The sequence below is a fragment of the Phascolarctos cinereus genome, unplaced genomic scaffold, assembly GCF_003287225.1.
Source record: "Phascolarctos cinereus isolate Bilbo 61053 unplaced genomic scaffold, phaCin_HiC Scaffold_4;HRSCAF=312, whole genome shotgun sequence".
In the NCBI taxonomy this organism is placed as follows: domain Eukaryota; kingdom Metazoa; phylum Chordata; class Mammalia; order Diprotodontia; family Phascolarctidae; genus Phascolarctos; species Phascolarctos cinereus.
Genome location: NW_027555847.1, coordinates 4,768,445 through 4,788,109, shown reverse-complemented (window position 1 = coordinate 4,788,109; position 19,665 = coordinate 4,768,445). Strand labels below are relative to the sequence as shown.

The 19,665-nt window shown below is 48.3% G+C and overlaps 1 protein-coding gene across 3 annotated transcripts in view; it reads left to right on the top strand.

Moving 5' to 3' along the window:
* AOAH (acyloxyacyl hydrolase) overlaps window positions 1–19,665 on the top strand; it is a 116,797-nt gene that overhangs the window by 44,981 nt on the left and 52,151 nt on the right. For all 3 annotated transcript variants that reach the window (XM_020964393.2, XM_020964396.2, XM_020964392.2), the window contains exons 6-11: window positions 5,435–5,494; window positions 8,364–8,434; window positions 11,673–11,733; window positions 13,123–13,193; window positions 14,089–14,137; window positions 18,169–18,217. In XM_020964393.2, the coding sequence (XP_020820052.1) occupies window positions 5,435–5,494; window positions 8,364–8,434; window positions 11,673–11,733; window positions 13,123–13,193; window positions 14,089–14,137; window positions 18,169–18,217 (361 nt within the window). The remainder of the gene's footprint in view (window positions 1–5,434; window positions 5,495–8,363; window positions 8,435–11,672; window positions 11,734–13,122; window positions 13,194–14,088; window positions 14,138–18,168; window positions 18,218–19,665) is intronic.

Below are 19,665 nucleotides of genomic sequence, written 5' to 3'. Positions count from 1 at the left end.
AGTCTTCCATTAAGGCTTTTTTGCAAATCAGTCAATCCATTCAAAGACTGTGCCTGTATCTACCTGTGCTAGGAAGCATCTTTGTCCTGGGCGTGCCCATCATCCATCTAACACCTACCCTCTTATGCTGGAGATACAGGCTAGTGGTCATCCATTTGGCCAGATTGTCTGTCATTGCTGAGGCATATGCCCCGGGGAACAGAGGAGGCTATTAACACTGCCAGGCTGATAAATAGCTACCTCAACACTTCCCAGCTAGGAGTCACCAACCACCACTCCTTTTCTCTTATTCCCCTGCCCCATCCTGGACAACACCTATGATTCACATTATCATTGTGGAAAATAAATGTCTGTTTCCTCCTCTGAGAGTCATACTCTCCAGAAAGAGTCTCACACCTGTTACTTAGCTCCAAGTGTTAGTAGTCCTTCTCTATCCATGGTGTGGGAATGTGTCTGTTTTGGCAGCTAGGTGATGCAGTGGAAAGTTCCCTAGGCATGGGTTCAGGGAGTTATTCAGTCACATCCAACCTTTCATGACTCCGTGGACCACAGTGCACCAGGCCCTTCTATACTCCCATCATCTCTTGGAGTCTGTCCAAGCTCATGTCCGTTGCTTCCCTGACACCATCTCTCCATCTCATTCTCTGCCATCCCCTTTTCCTTTTGCCTTCAATCTTACCCAGCATCAGAGTCTTTTCCAATGAGTATGTGGTCAAAGAATTTAAGCTTCAGTATCTGACCTTCCAATGAAGTATTGACTCTAAGTATTGACTGATTTGATCTCCTTGCTGTCCAAACTACTCTCAAAAGTCTTCACCAGCACAATTCAAACACATCGATTCTGCAGCACTCAGCTTTCCTTATAGTCCAGTTCTCATGGCCAGACATTGCTACTGAAAAACCCTAACTCTGAATATGTGGACCTTTGTCAGCAAGGTGATGTCTCTGCTTCTTGGTCTGCTGTCCAGATTTGCCCTAGATTTCCTTCCAAGGAGTGTCTTCTAATTTCATGTCTGTAGTCTCTGTCTGCTGTGATCTTTGATCCCAAGAATAGGAAATCTGACCCTGCTTCCATTTCTTCTCCCTCTATTTTCCAGGAAGTGATGGGACCATTTGCTAAGATCTTAGTTTTTTTTTTTTGATGTTAAGCTTCAGGCCAGCTTTGACGCCCTCCTCTTTCAGCCTCATCAGGAGGCTTCTGAATTCCTCTTCACTTTCTGCCATCAGAGCGGTGTCACCTGAATGTCTGAGGTTGTTGATATTTCTCCCAACAACCTTAATTCCAACTTTTGATTCCTCCAACCTGGCATTTTACATGATGTGCTCTGCGTGTACGTTAAATAAATCAGGTGACGGCATACAGCCTTGACTCCTTTTCCAATCTTAAACCAAACAGTTTTTCCATGTTTGGTTCTGTTTCTTCTGGGCCCAAATATAGGCTTTGCAGGAGACAAGATGATCTGGTCCTCCCATCTCTTGGAGGATTTGCCACATTTTGCTGTGATGCACACAGTCAAAGGCTTCTGTGTAGTCAATGAAGCAGAAGCAGATGTTTTTCTGGAACTCTCTCTTGCTTTCTCCACAATCCAGCGAATGCTGGCAATTTGGTCTCTGGTTCCTCTGCCTCTTTGGAAACCAGCCTGTTCTTCTGCTACTTCTCAGTTCACATATTATTGAAGCCAAGCTTAGAGAACTTTTATAATAAATAACGTTGCTGGCGTGTGAAATGAGTGCAATTTTTCAGCACTTTGAACATTCTTTGGCATTGCCCTTCTTTAGGATTGGGATATAAACTGATCTTCTCCAATCCAGTGGCCACTGTTGAGTTTTCCAAATTTGCTGGCATGTTGAGTACAGCACTTTAACTGCATCATCTTCTAGTAGCTTAGCTGGAATTCTATCACCTCCATGGGCCTTATTGTTAGCAATGCTTCCCATGGTCCACTTGACTTCATTCTGGACTCAGGACTCAGGAAGACCTAAGTTCAAATCCAGCCTCAGACACGCGTAGCTGTGTGACCCTGGGCAAGTCACTTCACTGCTGCTTGTCTCAGTTTTCTAATCTGCAAAATAGGAATGATTACAGTACCTACCTCTCAGGGTTGTGAAGATCCAAACAGTGCTAAGAACAGTGCCTGGCACATAGTAAATGCTATGTGAATGACAGCAGGGGCAGCTAGGTGGCTCAGTGAATAGAGTGTCAGACCTAGAGTCAGGAAGACCTGAGTTCAAATCCAGCCTCAGATACTTACTAGCTGTATGATCCTGGGCAAGTCACTGAACCTTGTTTGCCTCAGTTTCCTCATCTGTCAAATGAACCAGAGAAGGCAATGGCAAACCACTCCAATGTCTTTGCCAAGAAAACCCCAAAAGGGGTCAACAGAGAATTGGACGTGACTGAAACAAGTGAACAACAAAAATGTTGGCTATTATTTTTTATTATTATTTTCCCACAGCCTCATCCAACATTCGCCATTCTCCTTTTTTGTTGGCTTTGCCAATCTGCTGTGTATGAAGCAGAACTTCAGAATTCAATTTGCATTTCTTTAATGATTAGTCATTTTGAAGGTTGGGGTTTTTTCTCCATATATATACAGCTATTGTTATCTTGGAGTTCTTCCTCAGGGAACTGCCTGTTTGTCTTCTTTGACCATTTTTCAACTGGGGAATGGCTCGTATTCTCATACATTTGAATTTGTGTCTTATATAGCTTGGAGATGAGGTTCTCACCAGAGAAACTTGCTCTACAAAAGAAGAAAGAAAAAGAAAAAATGGGTATTTTCCTTCCAGTTATGTTTTCCTCTAAAATTTAGCTGCATTGCATCATTTTTGCCTATGCAAAGTCTTTTTTAATTTTATGTGATTGAAATTGTCCATTTCATCTTCTGTGATCTCCTCCATCCCTTGTTTGCTCATGAACTCTTCCCCCTGTGCATAGATACACAGATAAGGAAACTGAGGGCCAGAGACATTAAAGTGACCTGCCTAAGATTACAAGGTAGGAGGTGTTAGAGACAGGATTTGAACTCAGGTCCTCGACTCTGGAGCCCATGTTCTTCAGGCATAAACACATAGAGTCCCAGAGAACATTTCCTGGCTTCAGACTCTGTCGGGCTTGACACCCAGAGGTTCCCCTCAGCCTGCCGCCGACCATGAGCTCTACCTCTCACTGTTCTTCTCATCTTTCTCTTTCACCTACTTCTGTCCTCTGACTCCACACCTGACATCAGCATACGCACTCCCTCCCAACTTGTGCCCTGTCCCCAAGCCCAGGGGCTTTCCTCAGTACCAAGAGCTGGGCTCAGCTGCCCCCAGGACACACCCATCAGGGTGATGGAGGACCCCTCATCCTTGGTTCTGGGTGCAAGGCCTCCTTCAGAAGGTACCAGGGAGGGTGGCACCTCTATCCATCTCCGGGCTTTGTTGGAACCACCCGAGATAATTGCTCCCTGCAATCTAAAAGTCATAACTTGCAGGAGGCAGGGGAACAGTCTCTGTGCTTTGGAGACCAAGCTTGGCACACACACAGAATTACCAACATAGAAAATATATCACCAGGGAGAGGCAGCAATTACTTCCTTTCTACAGCATGCAGGCCATTTGCCACTCTCCTCTTCATTAAAGAGTCTCAGATGAATTAGCTTTCTCAAACGCCTCGGAGCACTTAAGCTCTTCTCTCCTGGGAGAATCGGGCCCTTCTAAAGATCTTTACCTGGCTGCAGCGAGCCAGCACAGGCCCCCAGGGGCAGCTGCCTGGCAGAAGGACCTGCAAACTCTCATCACAGAGTCAAAAGGGAGGCCAGCACATCTGACCTCCTCAGCTTGTAAATGAGAAAAGTGGGGCCCAGGGAAAGGATGTGATTTGTCCAAGGTCACTCAGGCAGTGAGGATTGGGTGGGATTTGAACCCAGTTCTCTGGCTCCAGAGCCCGGCACCACACTGTCTCCTGGGTGGGTGCTCTCGAACAAAAGTCCTGCAAGTGGATGAGAGAGGGCATCAGCAGGTCAGACCCATGGTCAGCACGAAGAGAAGGCAGGAGGATGGGCGGGAGGCATGTGCCACAGTGCCAGCCCATGTGAGGCAGCAGGTCCCTGGGCTTCAGGCAGAGGGAGCAGGACAGCTAGGGCCAGTCTCAGGATGGAGGGAGGCTGGCACTGCCTCCCCTGGCCTTGTGAGTGAACCTAAAGGAAGTTGTGCTTCCTGGGGACAGACACTAATTGCCCAGCAGCCCTGTTGGGAAGACATGAGCCTCGTCTCTGGTGCAGAGAACAGCAGATTATAGGGTGGGGGAAGCCCAATTGCAGGCAGGGAACAGAGACTCCATTAGTGTGACTTTGTCCCTGAAAGCCCAGAACCTCTCAACAGGCCATGAGCCCATCCCAGGGACCCCCAACCTGAAAGCCACATCAGGCACCACTGGATTTTGGAAATGTGAAACTGTTGTTTTCTATTATTGCGGGAGGGCAAAAAGTCTCCTCCTATTCCCGACCTCCTTGGCGGTCTAGGGCCAGTCTGCAAGGGGGCTGCACCAGGCTGGACTCCGAGTGAGTGTGTGCCTGAGCATCTTCTGGGCTGCTCCTTTCCAAAGGCAGAGAGAACCGAGAGTCTGACAAGCAGGAGAAAGTCCAGGGGAAGGCAGCGAGGCCAGAGAAGGGCCTGGAGTCCATGCGGCAGGATTCTTTGAGGGAGCTGCAGGTGTTTAACTGGGAGAAGATGGGGCTTGGGGGGAGGATCCTCAAGTATTTGGAGGGCTGCCATCTCTAGGGAGATGAGCCTCCTTCTCCTTGGCCCCACCGATGGGGCAGAGGATGGGTGGAAGTGTCAAAGAGACCACTCTGGGGTCAGGAAATATTTCCCAACTCTTAGAGCTGCCCCGGAAGGAGGGAGCTGCTTTGGGAGGGAGTCTTTGCTTCCTTGGAGCACTGCAAGCAGAGGCTGGCGGGCCTTCCTTTCAGGGACGGCGGCAGCTGCTGATCTCTCCTCCAGCACTAAGGCTCTCAGGTTCTGTGACGGCGCATTCCCTTCCTTTCCACAGGAGGCTTTCTCCTGCTTGGGATCAAAAGGGCCACACGTTCACTGGACATTTTTCTAAACGTGTGGCCAAGAGTCCTGTGCCCGAGCAGGGGTGCTTGGCCATCCCCCTGGCCTAGGTCCAAACCATAAGAAGGATGTGCCCGTAGTCATTCAGGGGCCTTCCTCACTTCTTAAAACCTGGGACCTACCTCCCTTATTTCCCTATACATACAGTCCCTAGGCACACGTGGGTGTGCACACATACAATCACACATATCACACACTCACACATGCATACACATCACACACAATCACACACATCGCACATATACTCAGACATCACACACTCACATACACACACACACACTGTGAAAGTATGGGAAGCCATAACTGTTGTCTGATCCTAACTCTGCCTTTGCAGGAGGGCCTGAACAGAGCACTGAGCAGGGCCAGAAAGACTGTCCGGCACTCACCAGCCTTGGTAAGCATCTGGGCTCACACCAGTGAGCAGCCCCTTCCTCCGCTGTGCCCCCTGAGCTGCCAAGGGGCCCGGGAAGAGCTGGCTTTCAGAGCTCTGGCCAAACCCTGGGCATGACCTTCTCTTTTCTCTCTGGGTCACTCACTGCGTGTGACCAGTGGCATTTGGGGGACCTGGAACACTCTCCGTGAGACTTTAGGCAAGTCACCTAACTCTGAGCTTCATTGTCCTCATCTGAACAAATAAAAGGGGGGCAGGGTGGTGGTTTGACCAGATGACCTCAATGGCCCTTTCAACCCTAAATCTATTCTAATTCCATTCAACAACAGTAGTAAATTATGCTACTGGCCTCCCCGCATGTTTAGGGGTGGCCATTTTGGACAAAGAATGGTAATTGATATCGGTATGGCCCTTCAAGGCTTAAAACGTTGTTTGTGGTCTTGGGGCTGCATTGTGCTTTAAAGAGCAAATTCCAACCAGGCATAGTCGCCCCTGCCCATAGCCCACCCCCACATAAGTTTACCATTTCCCCAAACCTTTCCACATCCCTGCTGCAGGATTTAGGCTCAGCCTGGAGAGAGAGCAGGAGAAAGGCCTCAGCTCTCCCCAGAGTCCATCCCTTGGTCAGGGAGCATCCCCTGCTGAAGAGAAATCTGAAGTGGAGGGGGAAGCTGCCCTCAAGAAGGTCTGAGTCTCCATGTTGGCCTCATCTTCCTCGTGTTCCAAATTCCCTTTGAGACAGTGACTACTTTGGAGCTGGGCCTGAGCCTGGGGCTGCCCATGCCCATGCCCATGCCCATGCCCGGGGGCCATATACGTACCATGGAGCCATGGAGAGCCCCAGGGCTCTGGACTGGCTGTCAGCCCTCCCTCCTCAGTGGCCTCTAAGCCCCTCCCACAAAGGCAGCCAGACATGAGCTAGTAGTCTTCCCTCCCATCCCTTCTTCCTGTTGGGAATAAGCCAGCTCGCCTTCTCTAGACAGCAGCAGCAACACCACAGCTCCCACATTCAGACCAATGCTCCTGTCATGGTGTTCCTGAATTTAATCCATGGGGACTAAAAGTATGATGACTGTCACCTCCAGAGCCTCAGAACGTCTTGGCATCAGTAACAGCCACATTTCTGTAGCTTTAAGGTTGGCTAAGAGCTGTTAGGTGTGATCTCACTGGGTCCTCGAACAACCTGGAGGTGCTATTATTACCCCATTTACAGATGAGAAAACTGAGGCAGACATGGGGGGGGTGACTTGCCCAGGGTCACAGAGCTAGTAAGTATCTGAGGGTAGATTTGAACACAGGGCTTCCTGACTCAAGGCCCAGAACTCTATCTTCTTTCACTCTAGATGTTTCATAAATGCTTATTGACTTGATTCAAATCCTCATCTGCAGGTAAATTGTGGGGTCTGTAAAGTGCCTCATGTGTTATGCGTACAGGTGCCAAGGCATTTAAACTCTCTGGCCCCCTATCTCTGGCAGCATTGGGCAAATGCCCTTATGGATTTTATTTCCTCCTCTCCCGTGTAATTTTTAGACAGGAGACATGTGGTTCCAGCTAAAAGTAAGGGTAGGTCTGGCCTATAAAGCTGAATGTGGAATGTAGATGCATAATTATAATGTGGCTCTATTATCTGGTACTTAATAGGACCAGAGAGAGAGATGATAGCCCTGTGACCATGCTAGCATGGATAAGGGGACATGACTCCTGACTGGCTGAGAGAATTCTGAGCTGGGACACAGCATGCCTGTGTGAGTGGAGAAAGGATTTGGAGGACTTGGAGACCGCAGAGAGAGACAAGCTTGGATTTTTGAATGGCAGACAGGAGATCTCCCTGAAATCCCAGACACATGGGAGCTGGCTGCCAACATGTCCCTTGACTTCCATAGCTTGCAATCGTAGGGACTGCTGAAAGTAGACTGTCGGTGAGATAATTTTCTCTCTGCTTTAGTAAGCTAAGATCCTTCTCCTAACTCAACTGAAGTCCCCATTTATTCTTGTGTATTCTTTGGCCCATTCTGTTTAATGCTTACTTTGATAAAGATTTAGTTCACTAATGACCATTCATGGTGGTCATTAGTGTAACTAGTATTGGATGGAAATGAGTTAAGCAGGTGATAATAAGCTTCCCTTGAGAATGATGAAGGAAAATGATCTTTGTCCAAAGTGTTATATCCTTGGATACCAGCCATTTGAGATAATATGGTCAATAGAATATTAGCCTAATACCATTTGAGACAGGCAAGGGAAGGACCAGGTGCCTAGCCATGACTGACCCTCCTCCTGCTCCCCCAACCGTCAGAAATTACGATGCCCGTTGGAAAGGGGTGGGCCAGATCTCTGATTGGATATTTATTCTTGTGACCCATAAAGCAAGCTGGCTTTATATTAGACACATTATAAAAAATTTACATATCTTTACCAAGTTCTTTCTATGGGTCATGATTGTCCTCTCCTCCCTATTCTCTGAACTATAGGATGAAAATTAGAAAGGAAGGTTGGGGAGAGGGGTTCAGGATGGGGAAACATGGGTGAGGCAGCTGGGGCAGGATCTGGAAAACCAGTGCACAGAGATTCCTGGGGCCGAGCAGCTCGGGGTAGATTCTGGGGAGATGCTAGGAGCCTTGAAGAATGAGGAAGATTAGGCTCAGATCAGAGGATGGGGGCTGGCCTTCCTTGTTGACAGAGACAAGTAGGAGAAAATCCATAGGCTGAATGTGCCTGAAATATTAGGGGACATTGAGGACAGCAGCCTGAGACAGGTGGGGCAGTAGGGCCAGGTTGTGGGCAGCCTTAAAGTCAGGGGGAAATGCCACCTGGGTCCTTGCCAGCAGCTCACAGCCAGCCAGGACCTAACCGATCCTCCTCTCCTTCTAGACTAGCCCTGGCGGCATGAAGGGGATCTGTTCAATCCCTGCTTTGGCCAAGATCTGTCAGAAAATTGAATAGTAAGTATGCATCTCTACCTTCCTGAGCCCCTGTGTGTGACTCATTTTCAGTTCTGGCTTTTGGGGTCTTTTCCCTAGCGTCATTCAGGGTCAAAGGAACCTTCAGGATCATTCCACTCAACCCCCCTTGTTTTACAGAGGGGGAGATATGCCCAGAGAGTGGGGATGTCTAGCCCACCCCCCGGTCCCACAGCGACTTAGACCCAGAAACAGATTCCAGTTCATGGAATCTCCCCCCAGCCCACGCTCGTCTGGTTTGCAGCGAGCTTGGGAAGGGACCGTGTCGGTCAAGGGTGGCCTTCATCATCCTCCAAACCAGAAAAGGGGTTAAGCTGAGCTAGTTGGCTACCAAGTTGAACATCAGCCAGGGGACCAGCTCATCTGAGGGCTTAAAACACGCTCATCTGTTTCAAAGTCTTTTAAAAACCATGTCTTTAAACGTGGTGCTGAATTGGTGATGACCTGTTCAGCCTAGCATGAGAAATGCTGCACCCTTTCTGGGCAACAGGGTCAGGCAAGGGAAAAAAAGCCATCCATAATCAACAGGTATTACCCTCTCCAAGTGCCCAATGTGGATGCAGCTTACAACATGTGTGTTGGGGATGGGGTAGGACCCGGACATGGCACATGAAGAGGGTCTGTCTAAGGACCGGACCCATCCCTGTTCAGTCTAGAGCGTGTGTATATGGGGGGGGGGGCATACTTCTGTATGTTCATGAGGCAAACTGAAGCTTTCCTTTGCCAGACACTCGGGAGGGCTGCATGACCTCTGCATAGGCAAAACTTTAGGGGACACACAATATCGATGAGACAGCAAAGGAGACCAAGGAGAGGTCAGAGAGGCAGGAGGAGAACCAGGAAAGAGCCACATTAGGCTAGCTGTCCCTCTTTCTAGAAGCCCACAGGAATGCCACATTAATTACTGGCCAATAAGCGAGATCATCTCTCTTCCCATTCATGAACAGCCTTGGGACTTTTCAGTGGTCACTCCTTTATCAATAAGTCAATCAACAAGCATCAATAAAGTTCCTACTATGTGCCAGACACCATGCTAGGCCCCAGTGATACAAGCCCAAAGAATAAAATGATCCCTTCTTGCAATGAGCTTACATCCTAATGCAATCATCGATATCAGCTGGGATGGGAAAAAAAAACCCAGGAAGAGGAAAAGCTAATGCTTCTGTAATGCTTAAAGGTGTGAGAAACCCTGGATGTTTCATCTCGTCTAATTCCTGTTACATCTCACTTCACTGTGATCACAGGACAGTTTGTCCTTCTTCCATCTAACCAGCAGCCAGGATTCTCAAAAGTGCTGATTCCAAGCCCTAAGATCCATCTTTGCTCCAGACCTGACTCTTCTCCAATGAAGCCGAATTGGCCCACCCTAGCTTGGAGTGACCCCTACTGCACTCCACCCTAGCTCAGATTGATGCCCTCCCCATCCCAGCTCAGACTCGTGTAGTCCTGAGGGATCAGGGGGACGGGGTGGGGGAGGAGCTTATGCCACATCTGAAATCTGGGACTGGATCTCAACTTCCACTTTCATTCAAGCCCAAACCGTCAGAGTTCGTGCAGTGGCTGCCCACTCCTGACCAATGTCCAGGTGGATACAACATACATGTCTCTTTTTCAATCTCCTTCCTTCTGTGTCCTAAAGCTCACCCAGGAGGTCTTTCAAGGGCAAAGGAAAAGGAACCTTGAGGTGTACTCAAGGAAATGTCTATCTGCCCACACTGTCCTCCCTTCCCTGGCGCCTCACCGATCTATCTCCTCAGTCAAAGCTTCCAAAGGCAGGCGGGGCTCTCAGGAACAGCTGCAATGGTGGTGAGACTTGACAATCATGGGTACAGGGCAGGTAGGTGGCCCAGTGTATAGAGCTCCAGACTTGTGGTCAGGAAGACATGAGTTCAAATGTGACCTTTCGTCATTTAACTTCTTTTTGCCTCACTTTCCTCATCTATAAAATGGGGATGATCATGATTGTTTTTGTTGTTCAGCCATTTGTGTTTTTGTGTTTTCCTAGTCATGTCCTACTCTTTGTGACCCCATTTGGGGTTTTCTTGGCAGAGATACTGAAGTGGTTTGCCACTTTCTTCTCCATTTTACAGATGAAGAAATGAAGCAAAAAGGGTTAAGTGACTTGCCCAGGGTCACACAGCTAGTAAGTGTCCTAAGGCCAGATTTGAATTCAGGAAGGTGGTTCCAAGGCCACTGCTCTATCCACTGCCCTACCTCAATGCCCTCCCATGATTGCTGTGGGGATTAAATGAGATAATAATTATAAAGCACCTGGCACATAGTAAGCACTACACGAACATTAGCTGCTGCTGTCATCACCATCATCATCACCATCATCATCATCACCATCACCATCAAGAAGCTCGGAAGGGGAACGGGTTCTGAGGGGAAGAGCTGCTGCTGCCATTGCATTTCTGTGTCACTCTAAGTATTGCTGAGATGTTATCTCCTCTGATCCTCACAGTAGACTTTGTGAGCTAGGTACCATTATTATCCTCACTTTTACAGGTGAGGAAACTGAGGTAGGCAGAGATTAAGTGACTTGTCCAGGGTCACGTAGATCATAAGTGCCTGAGGCAGACTTCGAACTCAGGGCTTTGTGTCTTCAAGTCCAGCACTAAACACTGCAGCCCTAGCTGCCCCACCCTTGTGGTCTGGAGTCTTGGCTCAGCCAATGAATAGGGAGTTATGCTGCTCCCCCCTGGATTGCCTCCAGGCTACGTCAGAGGAAGCCATCTGAAGGAGTTCCTACTGATGATGAAATGTCTTGGGGTGCTCAGCTGAAGAGACTGAATTCTGTCCAATGAAAGCACAAATGAAACTGCTCTGATTTCAAGAGCAGGTGGTGAAGGAGTTGGCTAAGCCAAAAGGGGTGGAGTGTGTGTGTGTGTGTGTGTGTGTGTGTGTGTGTGTGTGTGTGTGTGACAGGAGAGAGGGGAGGCAAAGAGAGACAGAGACAGTGACAGAGAGACAGAGACAGGAGGGAAACCTTATTCTGGGGGGCAGGGGAGAAAAGACGCAGCTCGTGGTGGGAGCGGGGGAGCAGGGGAGCACGCCTGCGCATCACTCCTGGTTTCGTGGGTTTTATAATAAGCCTCTCGGGTCCCATAAAATGGGGAGCATCAGCTTTCCATTCCCAGCCATTGATGGCTTTAGTTGTGACCAGGCCTGGAGCTGCCTTTCGGGATCCTGACAAGGCTCTCCTCTTGTTGATTCCTAGCGTTCTCAGCACGACCCTGCCCTTTGAAGACACAGATGGGGACAAGTTCAGCATTTTCCCTGTGAGTACGAGGATGCCGCTGCCCGCTAGATGTTTTCTCAGAATGTCTCTTCCTTTGCGCAAATCCCCTCTCCTTAGAACAGATGGGATTTACTGTATTTTAAATGTGAGGTGGATTGGGGGATCTATGCTCTTTTAAGATGGTCTGCACATCAGCTGGTCAGTCCCATCACCAACATTTGGTAAATATCTACTAGGTGCTTTCATCATCACAACTGGCATTTATAAAGCATTTTAAGAGGAGTATAAAACCATTTGCAAATACCTAAACAACCATCTGAGGTCAGTCAGTACAACAGATACTGTCCCCATTTTCCAGATGAGAAAACTGAGGTACAGGGAGATGAAATCCAGGATCATAAGTGACAGAGGTAGTATTTGACCTCGAGTCCAGCCCTCAGTCCTCTCCTTCATATTGTGGCACAAATGCCCATAAAGAAGACAGAATCCCAGTATTTTTAAAAGATCTCATGAAACTTTCAATAATTCTCAAAACAATTCTAACTTTAAAAATTAGCCAAGATCATTTAGCATGCTTCACAGGGGATGGAGGAGCAAATGTCCAAAGGTCACCTCATTTCCATCTTGCCAATGTCTTAGAATAGCAAGATGGCAAGGCCACCTGCTAAGTCAGCTTGGATTGGCTTTGCCCTTTGCCCCTCACTGCTGCTGACTCCTTCAATGATCCAATCACCATTCAATGTCCTTTTTCACTAAATGGCTCTGTTGTTTGACTCGAGCAGCCTCCTTGAAGGAGTAATGGTAAAATGGTAATAAATGGTCTTGGAACTAGATTGTATTACGGTGGAATATGAAGCTATTGAAGACCTCAGGAGAAAGATGTGGTGTAGACCCCAATACCTGATGCCATGCGGTTCTACCCCACATGACTCCCATTACAGTGAATTTGGCTAGAACTGGGCTGGCTTTGACTCAGAGAGAGAAAACTCAAAGGAGCTGTACCAAGATGGCCAGTAGCCTTGAACCTAAGCCCTGTTAGTTTCAGTTGCAGGACCTAGGGGTGATTATTTTGGAGAAGAGAAGGCTCAGGGGGCCAGGACAGCTGGGTGAAAGTGCCTTCTGAAGGAATGCCATGAGCAGCACTAGGAGCAGTGGGGTGGGGGGAAGCGGCCAGAAGGCAGGCTCCATGTCAATGTCAGGAAAGCCTGCCTAGGTATGTGATCCATCACAGAAAGGGCTGGGTTGTCCAGAAAGTAACTTTCACTGACAGGTCCTTGTTCAGGTCCACGTTGGACTAGAAGCCTCTGAGGTCCCTTTTAGCCCCTCCACTCTGTGCCTAGGAGGCAACGACATCTGAGCACTTTGAGATCTAGGATGACCCTGACCTCAAATAATGGAAAAGTCACCAGAATCATCTCTGATGTTTCAGACTTTGAGAGGCTTTTACTGGAGAGGACGAGACTGCAATGACAGAAACAGGAACATCTACCCAGGCCGACGGTAACATTCCCAATTGCCCAGAGGTTTTTGAAAATTATCTCATACAAAGGTGGACTCCTTCCAAGCTCCCAGCCCACTCATTCAGTCTCATTTGTAGCAAGAAGGGCCCAATGTGCATCCACTCAAGGGGAAAGGCAACTGCACAAATTAGTTACTTACGTCACTGAAGGGATTTGGGCTTTAGAGTTCAGTTCAGTTGTCCTTAGGTGCAGCATCTGCCGTGGGGCCTAGAAGGGCAGCCACCTGGCCCTGAGAAAGAGCGCAGATGGCTCAGTCCATCCAGTCTCTATCGAGTTCACCAGAACAAGGAGACGTGGCATTTGGCTTTAACTGGGCTGTGTCTGCCTGGCTCTCAAACGTAGATTGAGAGCTGGGATGGACCTGAGGAACCCTTCAGTCCATTGCCCTCATTTTAGAGATAAGGACATTGAGGTACAGAGAGGTTAAGTGATTTTCCCAGAGTCCAGCCAGTTGAGTTATTTCTTTTAAATTGACCAGACATTATGGAGTCCTATATGGGCCACTTCAAGGGAGCTGTAGATCCAGCCAACATTAGCAGACTAACACATGGCTGTTCTGTGTATCATGTCCGCAGAGAGCAGAGGCAGAGGTCTTCAGAACATAAGTGACTCGTGGTAGTCATTGGCATCAATCACAAAGGCAGCTGGAATTACTGGGCTGGCCACGCCACCACTCACATCATCCATCTGGTATTCAGAGTCAGGACCATGTGTATGTGCCATGTGGCGGGTGTCAGTGGTCCACAGCTTCCATAAATATTTATGTTAAAAAAACAAAAGCTAATAGGGCCTATTTCTTTGGGGAAAGTCTCGATTTTCCTTCAGCGACACCACCCTTTTGGGTAATAAGTATCTATTTTGTTTTTCCTCTTCAGCCCAGAAAACTGGGATGCACAACAGGATTCCAACTGTAATGGCATTTGGGTAAGTCACAGAAATGTGATCCTGACCTCCCTTCTGAATTTGCCATCCCTTACAAAGAGCCTTGTTCTCTGCACTGGCCAATTCAATTCAGGATGTTTTCACGTGCCAAGCACTGTGCTAAGCTCTGGGGATTCCAGGACAAAGAATGAAGCGATCCCTGCCCTCAAATTGCTGTTTAGTGAGGGGAAAACAACATGACAGAGAAGTCAACGCGCGAGTGAAACAGCAAACAAAATCAAAATGATTTCAGGGCAACACCAACAAGCTGGAGAATATGGACAAGTAGCACTTGGACTGAGCCTGAAAAAGAACTGGGAGTCTCAAGAGACAGAAGTGAGGAGAGCCTTCCAGGCACGTCGGGAACAGCCTGTGCAAAGCCCTGGAAGCGGTAGATGGAATGTTAACATGGAGACCAAGCAGCTTGGCTGGAAAGTATAGAGTACAGGAGAGGAAGTAATGGAAAGGTGAAGTCTACAAAGATATGTTGGAGCCCCAGGATTATCGGTTTGGAGGTTCAAATGAAGAAGTTGACATTTTCTCCTGGAGGCAACATAGAGTCACTGAAGTTTCCTGAGAAGAGGCACCATGATGGATCGGACCTGTGCTGTAGCAATGTCTAGGTATTTGGCATCTGTGGAGTAGAGAGAGGAGCTGGAAGCTGGGAGATGGCTCTGCTAATTGGACAAAGTGAGGTCATGTGAGGACCCTCTCTTCTGGGACTCTGGAGGAGCAAGCTGTAGACTACTGAAGGCAGAACAGCCACCTGGGCAGGAGGGGCATGGGGATGGCTCCCTCAGTTCTGACATGGCTAAAGTGGAATGGAAGCTCCTTGAGGGCACCTTCATTTTTGTCCTTGCTTCCCCATGCTTGGCACACAGTAGGTACTCATGTAATCATTGCTTCTTGGGTTTGTCATTGAATTAAAGGCTCAGTGTAAATTTGCATGGAAGGAGGTTTTTATGCCCCATTTCCTTTCCATAAGTTATCAGCAAACCAAAGAGGAAGTAAGTGATTGAGGCATGGAATTCCAGTGCTCTAATGGCTGGACAAATGCCCTGCTGCCTCAGCTCCCTTAGCCCTGTTTTTCACAGTCCTGCATCCCAGCCAGCCTACCCACAGCCAAGCACCACACTCTCCTCTAGGGTCCACAGCTGGCCACCCAAGCCTTCCCAACAGGTTATTGGACAGAAAGCTAGAAGGAGCCAGAATGCTCAAGAAGACCTGGATGCATACACGGTGTGAATGTGTACCCAGGGCTCTGGACTCACAGGTCTAGGCACATAGTGGGGACAGTCTGTGTTCACAGCCACCAGCAGTCTGCTTTCAGTGCCTCCCTCCCACATACTCAGTTCTCCTCTGGCCTAAAATAAACCCAGCTGCTGCCACCATCCCTCTGCCTCCCACCACAAAGCCATTGGCTCATTTGTTGACTTCTTCCATCTCTCTACCTCAGGGGTTGATAGAAAGGCCTAATCCTATTACCAAGCCCTTCAGCAGGACTTCAGAGATCTCCTCCAGAGGGACATTAATAAATGAATCAGCACTCTTTGGGCAGAGATATTCAAACAGCAACATTATCTACTGGGCACTTATCAGATGACTGCCCTCAGGGGTTAGCCCGAATCATAAAAGATGCCAAACATCTTGCTAAAGTAATAATTCCTTGAAACGATGGCATTCGCCTGATCTACCAAGCAACATATCTGCGCAACAAGGAAGTTGGTTGGAATTACATCTGATTTATTCTTAATGCAGGCTGGCTCCCCCGGGGCCCCTGAAAAGAGGCAGTGTGGTGCAGTAGGAAGGACACTGGCCTTCTAGGGTTTGAGCGCCAGCCCTGCCCTTTAAACACCCGCGTGATCCTGGACAAGCCATTGATCTTCTCTAGGCCTCAGGTTCCTCATCTGTAAAATGAGAGCGCCTAAGGTTCCTTCCAGTCCTGAGCCTGAGAGCTTTCTTCTCTAAGTAATTTCAATTCAACAAGTAATTACTAAACACACATGATATGCCATGCCAAGCACATGGGATAAAAAGGCAGAAGTGAAACAGTCAATCCCGGATTTCGAGGAGCTTGCATTCAGCTGACCGATACATTCCAAAGCTCAGCCAGAGACCAACACCAACCTCACCAGGCAGCAATTCACCAAGTCCGCCTTCCCACTCAGGACAACACTTTCCCAGCTCTGGCCTCCTGGCACTCTGCCCATTCTTCACCATCTCTCAGGAATGGCCAATGGCAGTGGCCATGTGTTGTATCCTGGTGTGCAGTTCCTTTGGGCCTGGACAATGAACAGTTGCTCAAAAAATGCTCTCCTATCTTGGGTTTTAATATCTTCCTTCCCACCACTTTTTCAAATAGGAAATTTGTTCTCCTTGGTGAAGAAGGAAAGAAAAAAAATAAAATATTAGACATTCTTTTTCTGTCATCTGCTAATAACTCACCAATCTGTCTACACAGTGATGGTACCTTGAGCTTATTGGTGGTAAACCAGCAGTTACTTGTGCTTAGCATTGTTCACCAGCCAATGGTCATTCTGGCCCTGGGTCTCCCTGAAAATACTGGTCCAGGGTCAATCCAGACTCTTGTGCTGTTCCTTTGTGATCTGCCTCTATCTATACTTTTGTATGAGCTCTCTAGAGAGCTGAGTTCAACAAAGAGCTCCTTTGGCAGCCACATCTATTTGTTACTTTTCCTCTGCTCCCCTCACTGGAAACTTTCTTTCTAATGCTCATGTGGCACCTTTTCTGGAGCTAAGCTCCCAACCCCCACCTGAGATAGCCACCGGATCTAGCAGTAGAAATAGGAGTGGGTGTCGCCTCCTCCCCTCAGGGCTCTGAGCCCAGCCCTGAAGGGTTAGGAGTTATTTTCTAATGCTATAACTCGAGCCCCCTTATGTGCCTCTGCCACCGCATGATCATCAGCTGATGTGCATGGGTTAGCCAGACTTAATTAGCTTAATTAGAAGGGGTATTTACTGGGATGATATAGTAAAAACAGTTGGTACAAATATCCTTCTTGCCCTCTCCCCAAGTAAATCTATGACCCATTTTTCTAGAGGAAGATGGGCTCATGCTTAAACAGCACACATAGCAAAAGGGTAACTAATGACTTTTGGTCACTAAAGTCTTTTTTCCCTTTGAAGAGTGCTCATGGAGCTCTCCTCAGGTGTAGTGTAGACTTCTGCTGAGTTCTTTACAAAATCCTGAAGCTATCTTTGTCTTGGAGTGTCCAGTTTGTCCTTGGCTCTCGTAGCAGACATGGTCACCAGCTACTGCTGGTCGAGTACGCTGCCAGGGCACCACTGAGAAGTTCCAAATCCTCTGACCTCCCAAAGTTCACAAAGATGTCTCTGGCCAAGAGTGGGGGGGGGAGGGAAGGAGACTGAGAGGTGAGGGGCTTTTCTACTCTCCCCCCACCAAAGTCGTTCCTTCTCAGGGGTTGATGGGAACACTTCTCTCCCTCCCCTGCCCAGGGTTCTCCTCAACTGCTGAGCTTCTGAATTAGCTTGCTATTTTATACAAAGCCCAACCAGTGTGGCCAAGTCTCACCCAGTTGAAATACACTTCCTGTGCCAAACGACTCCAGTCACAGAAATCCAGTGGGTTTCAAGGATTTCTAAATGGATCAAGTATTTTTTCTATATAAAGACTCTGAATGAAAGACTCATTCAACAGAGATGCCTCGGACACGTTCATACCTAGTTCACAATTCTGATTGATTATATCTGAGGAGACTTTTACCTGGTAACTATTTTGACAGCATCTTTAAGTGGGATGGGGTTAGTTGATTGACTCAATCCCTACCCTAACACTGATGGACAAGATTATTTTGTATGCTAACTGTTATATCAGGTCTGTACAGTTAGATCTGATCTGACCCATATCTGAACATGGATACAAATGTGTCATGGTGTGATACTACTATACTTTATTTGGGTATTTCATGCTTATTAATCTGCCATTTGAAAAGTATTTATTTTGTTTCATCAATTCACAAGTATCTCCTGATCTCTTGATTTCTTCCTTGACAGGGCATAGATCCGAAGGACGGCATCCCGTATGAGAAAAAATTCTGTGAAGGTACACCTCTCTCTCTAATACCTTATGTAACCTCAGTCCCAAAGCCTGTTGGGATGCGTGAAGGGCAGGGAGGAGCTGGAAAGAGTGGGAGAGAGGAGAGCTCTTCCTCATCACTTTGGGCACTGCTGGCATCCAGCTTCAAGAGCATAGGTAGATGAGGCCAAACCCACTTGGGGTTGCTGAAGGAAACAATTCAGGGAAGACATGCTGGGGACCTCGAAGTCTGAAGGAAGAAGAACATGAGGGCAGGGATTTCCTTGAAGTGTATCAGACGTCCAGTTCAGCAGCCAATTAAAAGTGTCACTCTGGCCAGTAGGAAACAGAGGGTATCTGTGCCTGCTCTGAAGTGAGGGAAAGGGCCCCTCTGTGATGCAACCCCAATGAGGCATGCTGCATGTACAAACTAAATGCCAGGTGAAGGGGTGGGCATTAATTGTGTGAATCAGGAAGGGAAGGGAATTGAAGGAGAGGGTACTTAAACTCAGCCTCAGGGAGTTAGGAATTCCTGAGGGACAGTGGAAGATGGAGAGGATGCCTAGCTTGGGAGCCACAGCCTGAGCCAAGTTAGGTCAGGGAGACAAGGTGTCATCCAGAAGGAACAGCCAAAAAGCCGTTTTACCTCAAGTGCACAGTGGTGAGCAGTGGGTGGTGGGTACTACCGAAGGGGTGTCATCTACAACCATTCTGGAAAGATCATCTGCAGCCCAACCCAGAAGGCTTTTGAGCGCCAAACAGAAGAGCCTGTGCTCATTCTAGAGGTGAGAAGGGGCTGAAGAGGCTTCGGGAGCCAGGGAGCACCATGGTCAGAAGTGTGCTTGAGGAGGATGGCTTTGGTGATGGGGTGTAGGGTGGAGTGGTGAAGGGGGAGCCTGGAGGCTCCTGCCATGGTACGCACAAGAGGTGACGAGGCCCTGAAATAGAACATTGCTTGTCTGAGCAGACCATGGGGATCAAGGAGAGACTGCCAAGGGGAAACTGACCAGAAGTGGTGCCATATTGGATTGGGGCAGGGGAGGGGGAAATGGAGGATGACCTCAAGGTCACAATCCGGGGGTTTCTGGAGGCGGGGCAGCACCTTTGGCAAAATCAAGGACAGGGTTCAGAAGATAATAAGCTCAGCTTTGCCCTTGGGCAGCCTAGGGAAAGTCCTGGTGGCAATGTCAGGCAGGCAGTTGTGATGTAAGCTGGGAACCCAGGCTAGACCCGAGGGCTGGAAAGCTGGGAAGTGTAGGCCATAGAGAAGATAATTGAATCTGTGGGAACTGATGAGGTCAGAGAGAAGGTGTCCAGAGAAAAGAAGAAAGCCCGGAACAGGGCAGAGCTTCAGCCAATCCATGGCCAAGTCCCTCAATGGACTACATTTCAACTGGCAAGAATGTGGCCTACAGTGAGGATGGTCCCTAGCCCAGGTGTGTAGATCTACATTTCCTGGGCACATCCTTCCTTGT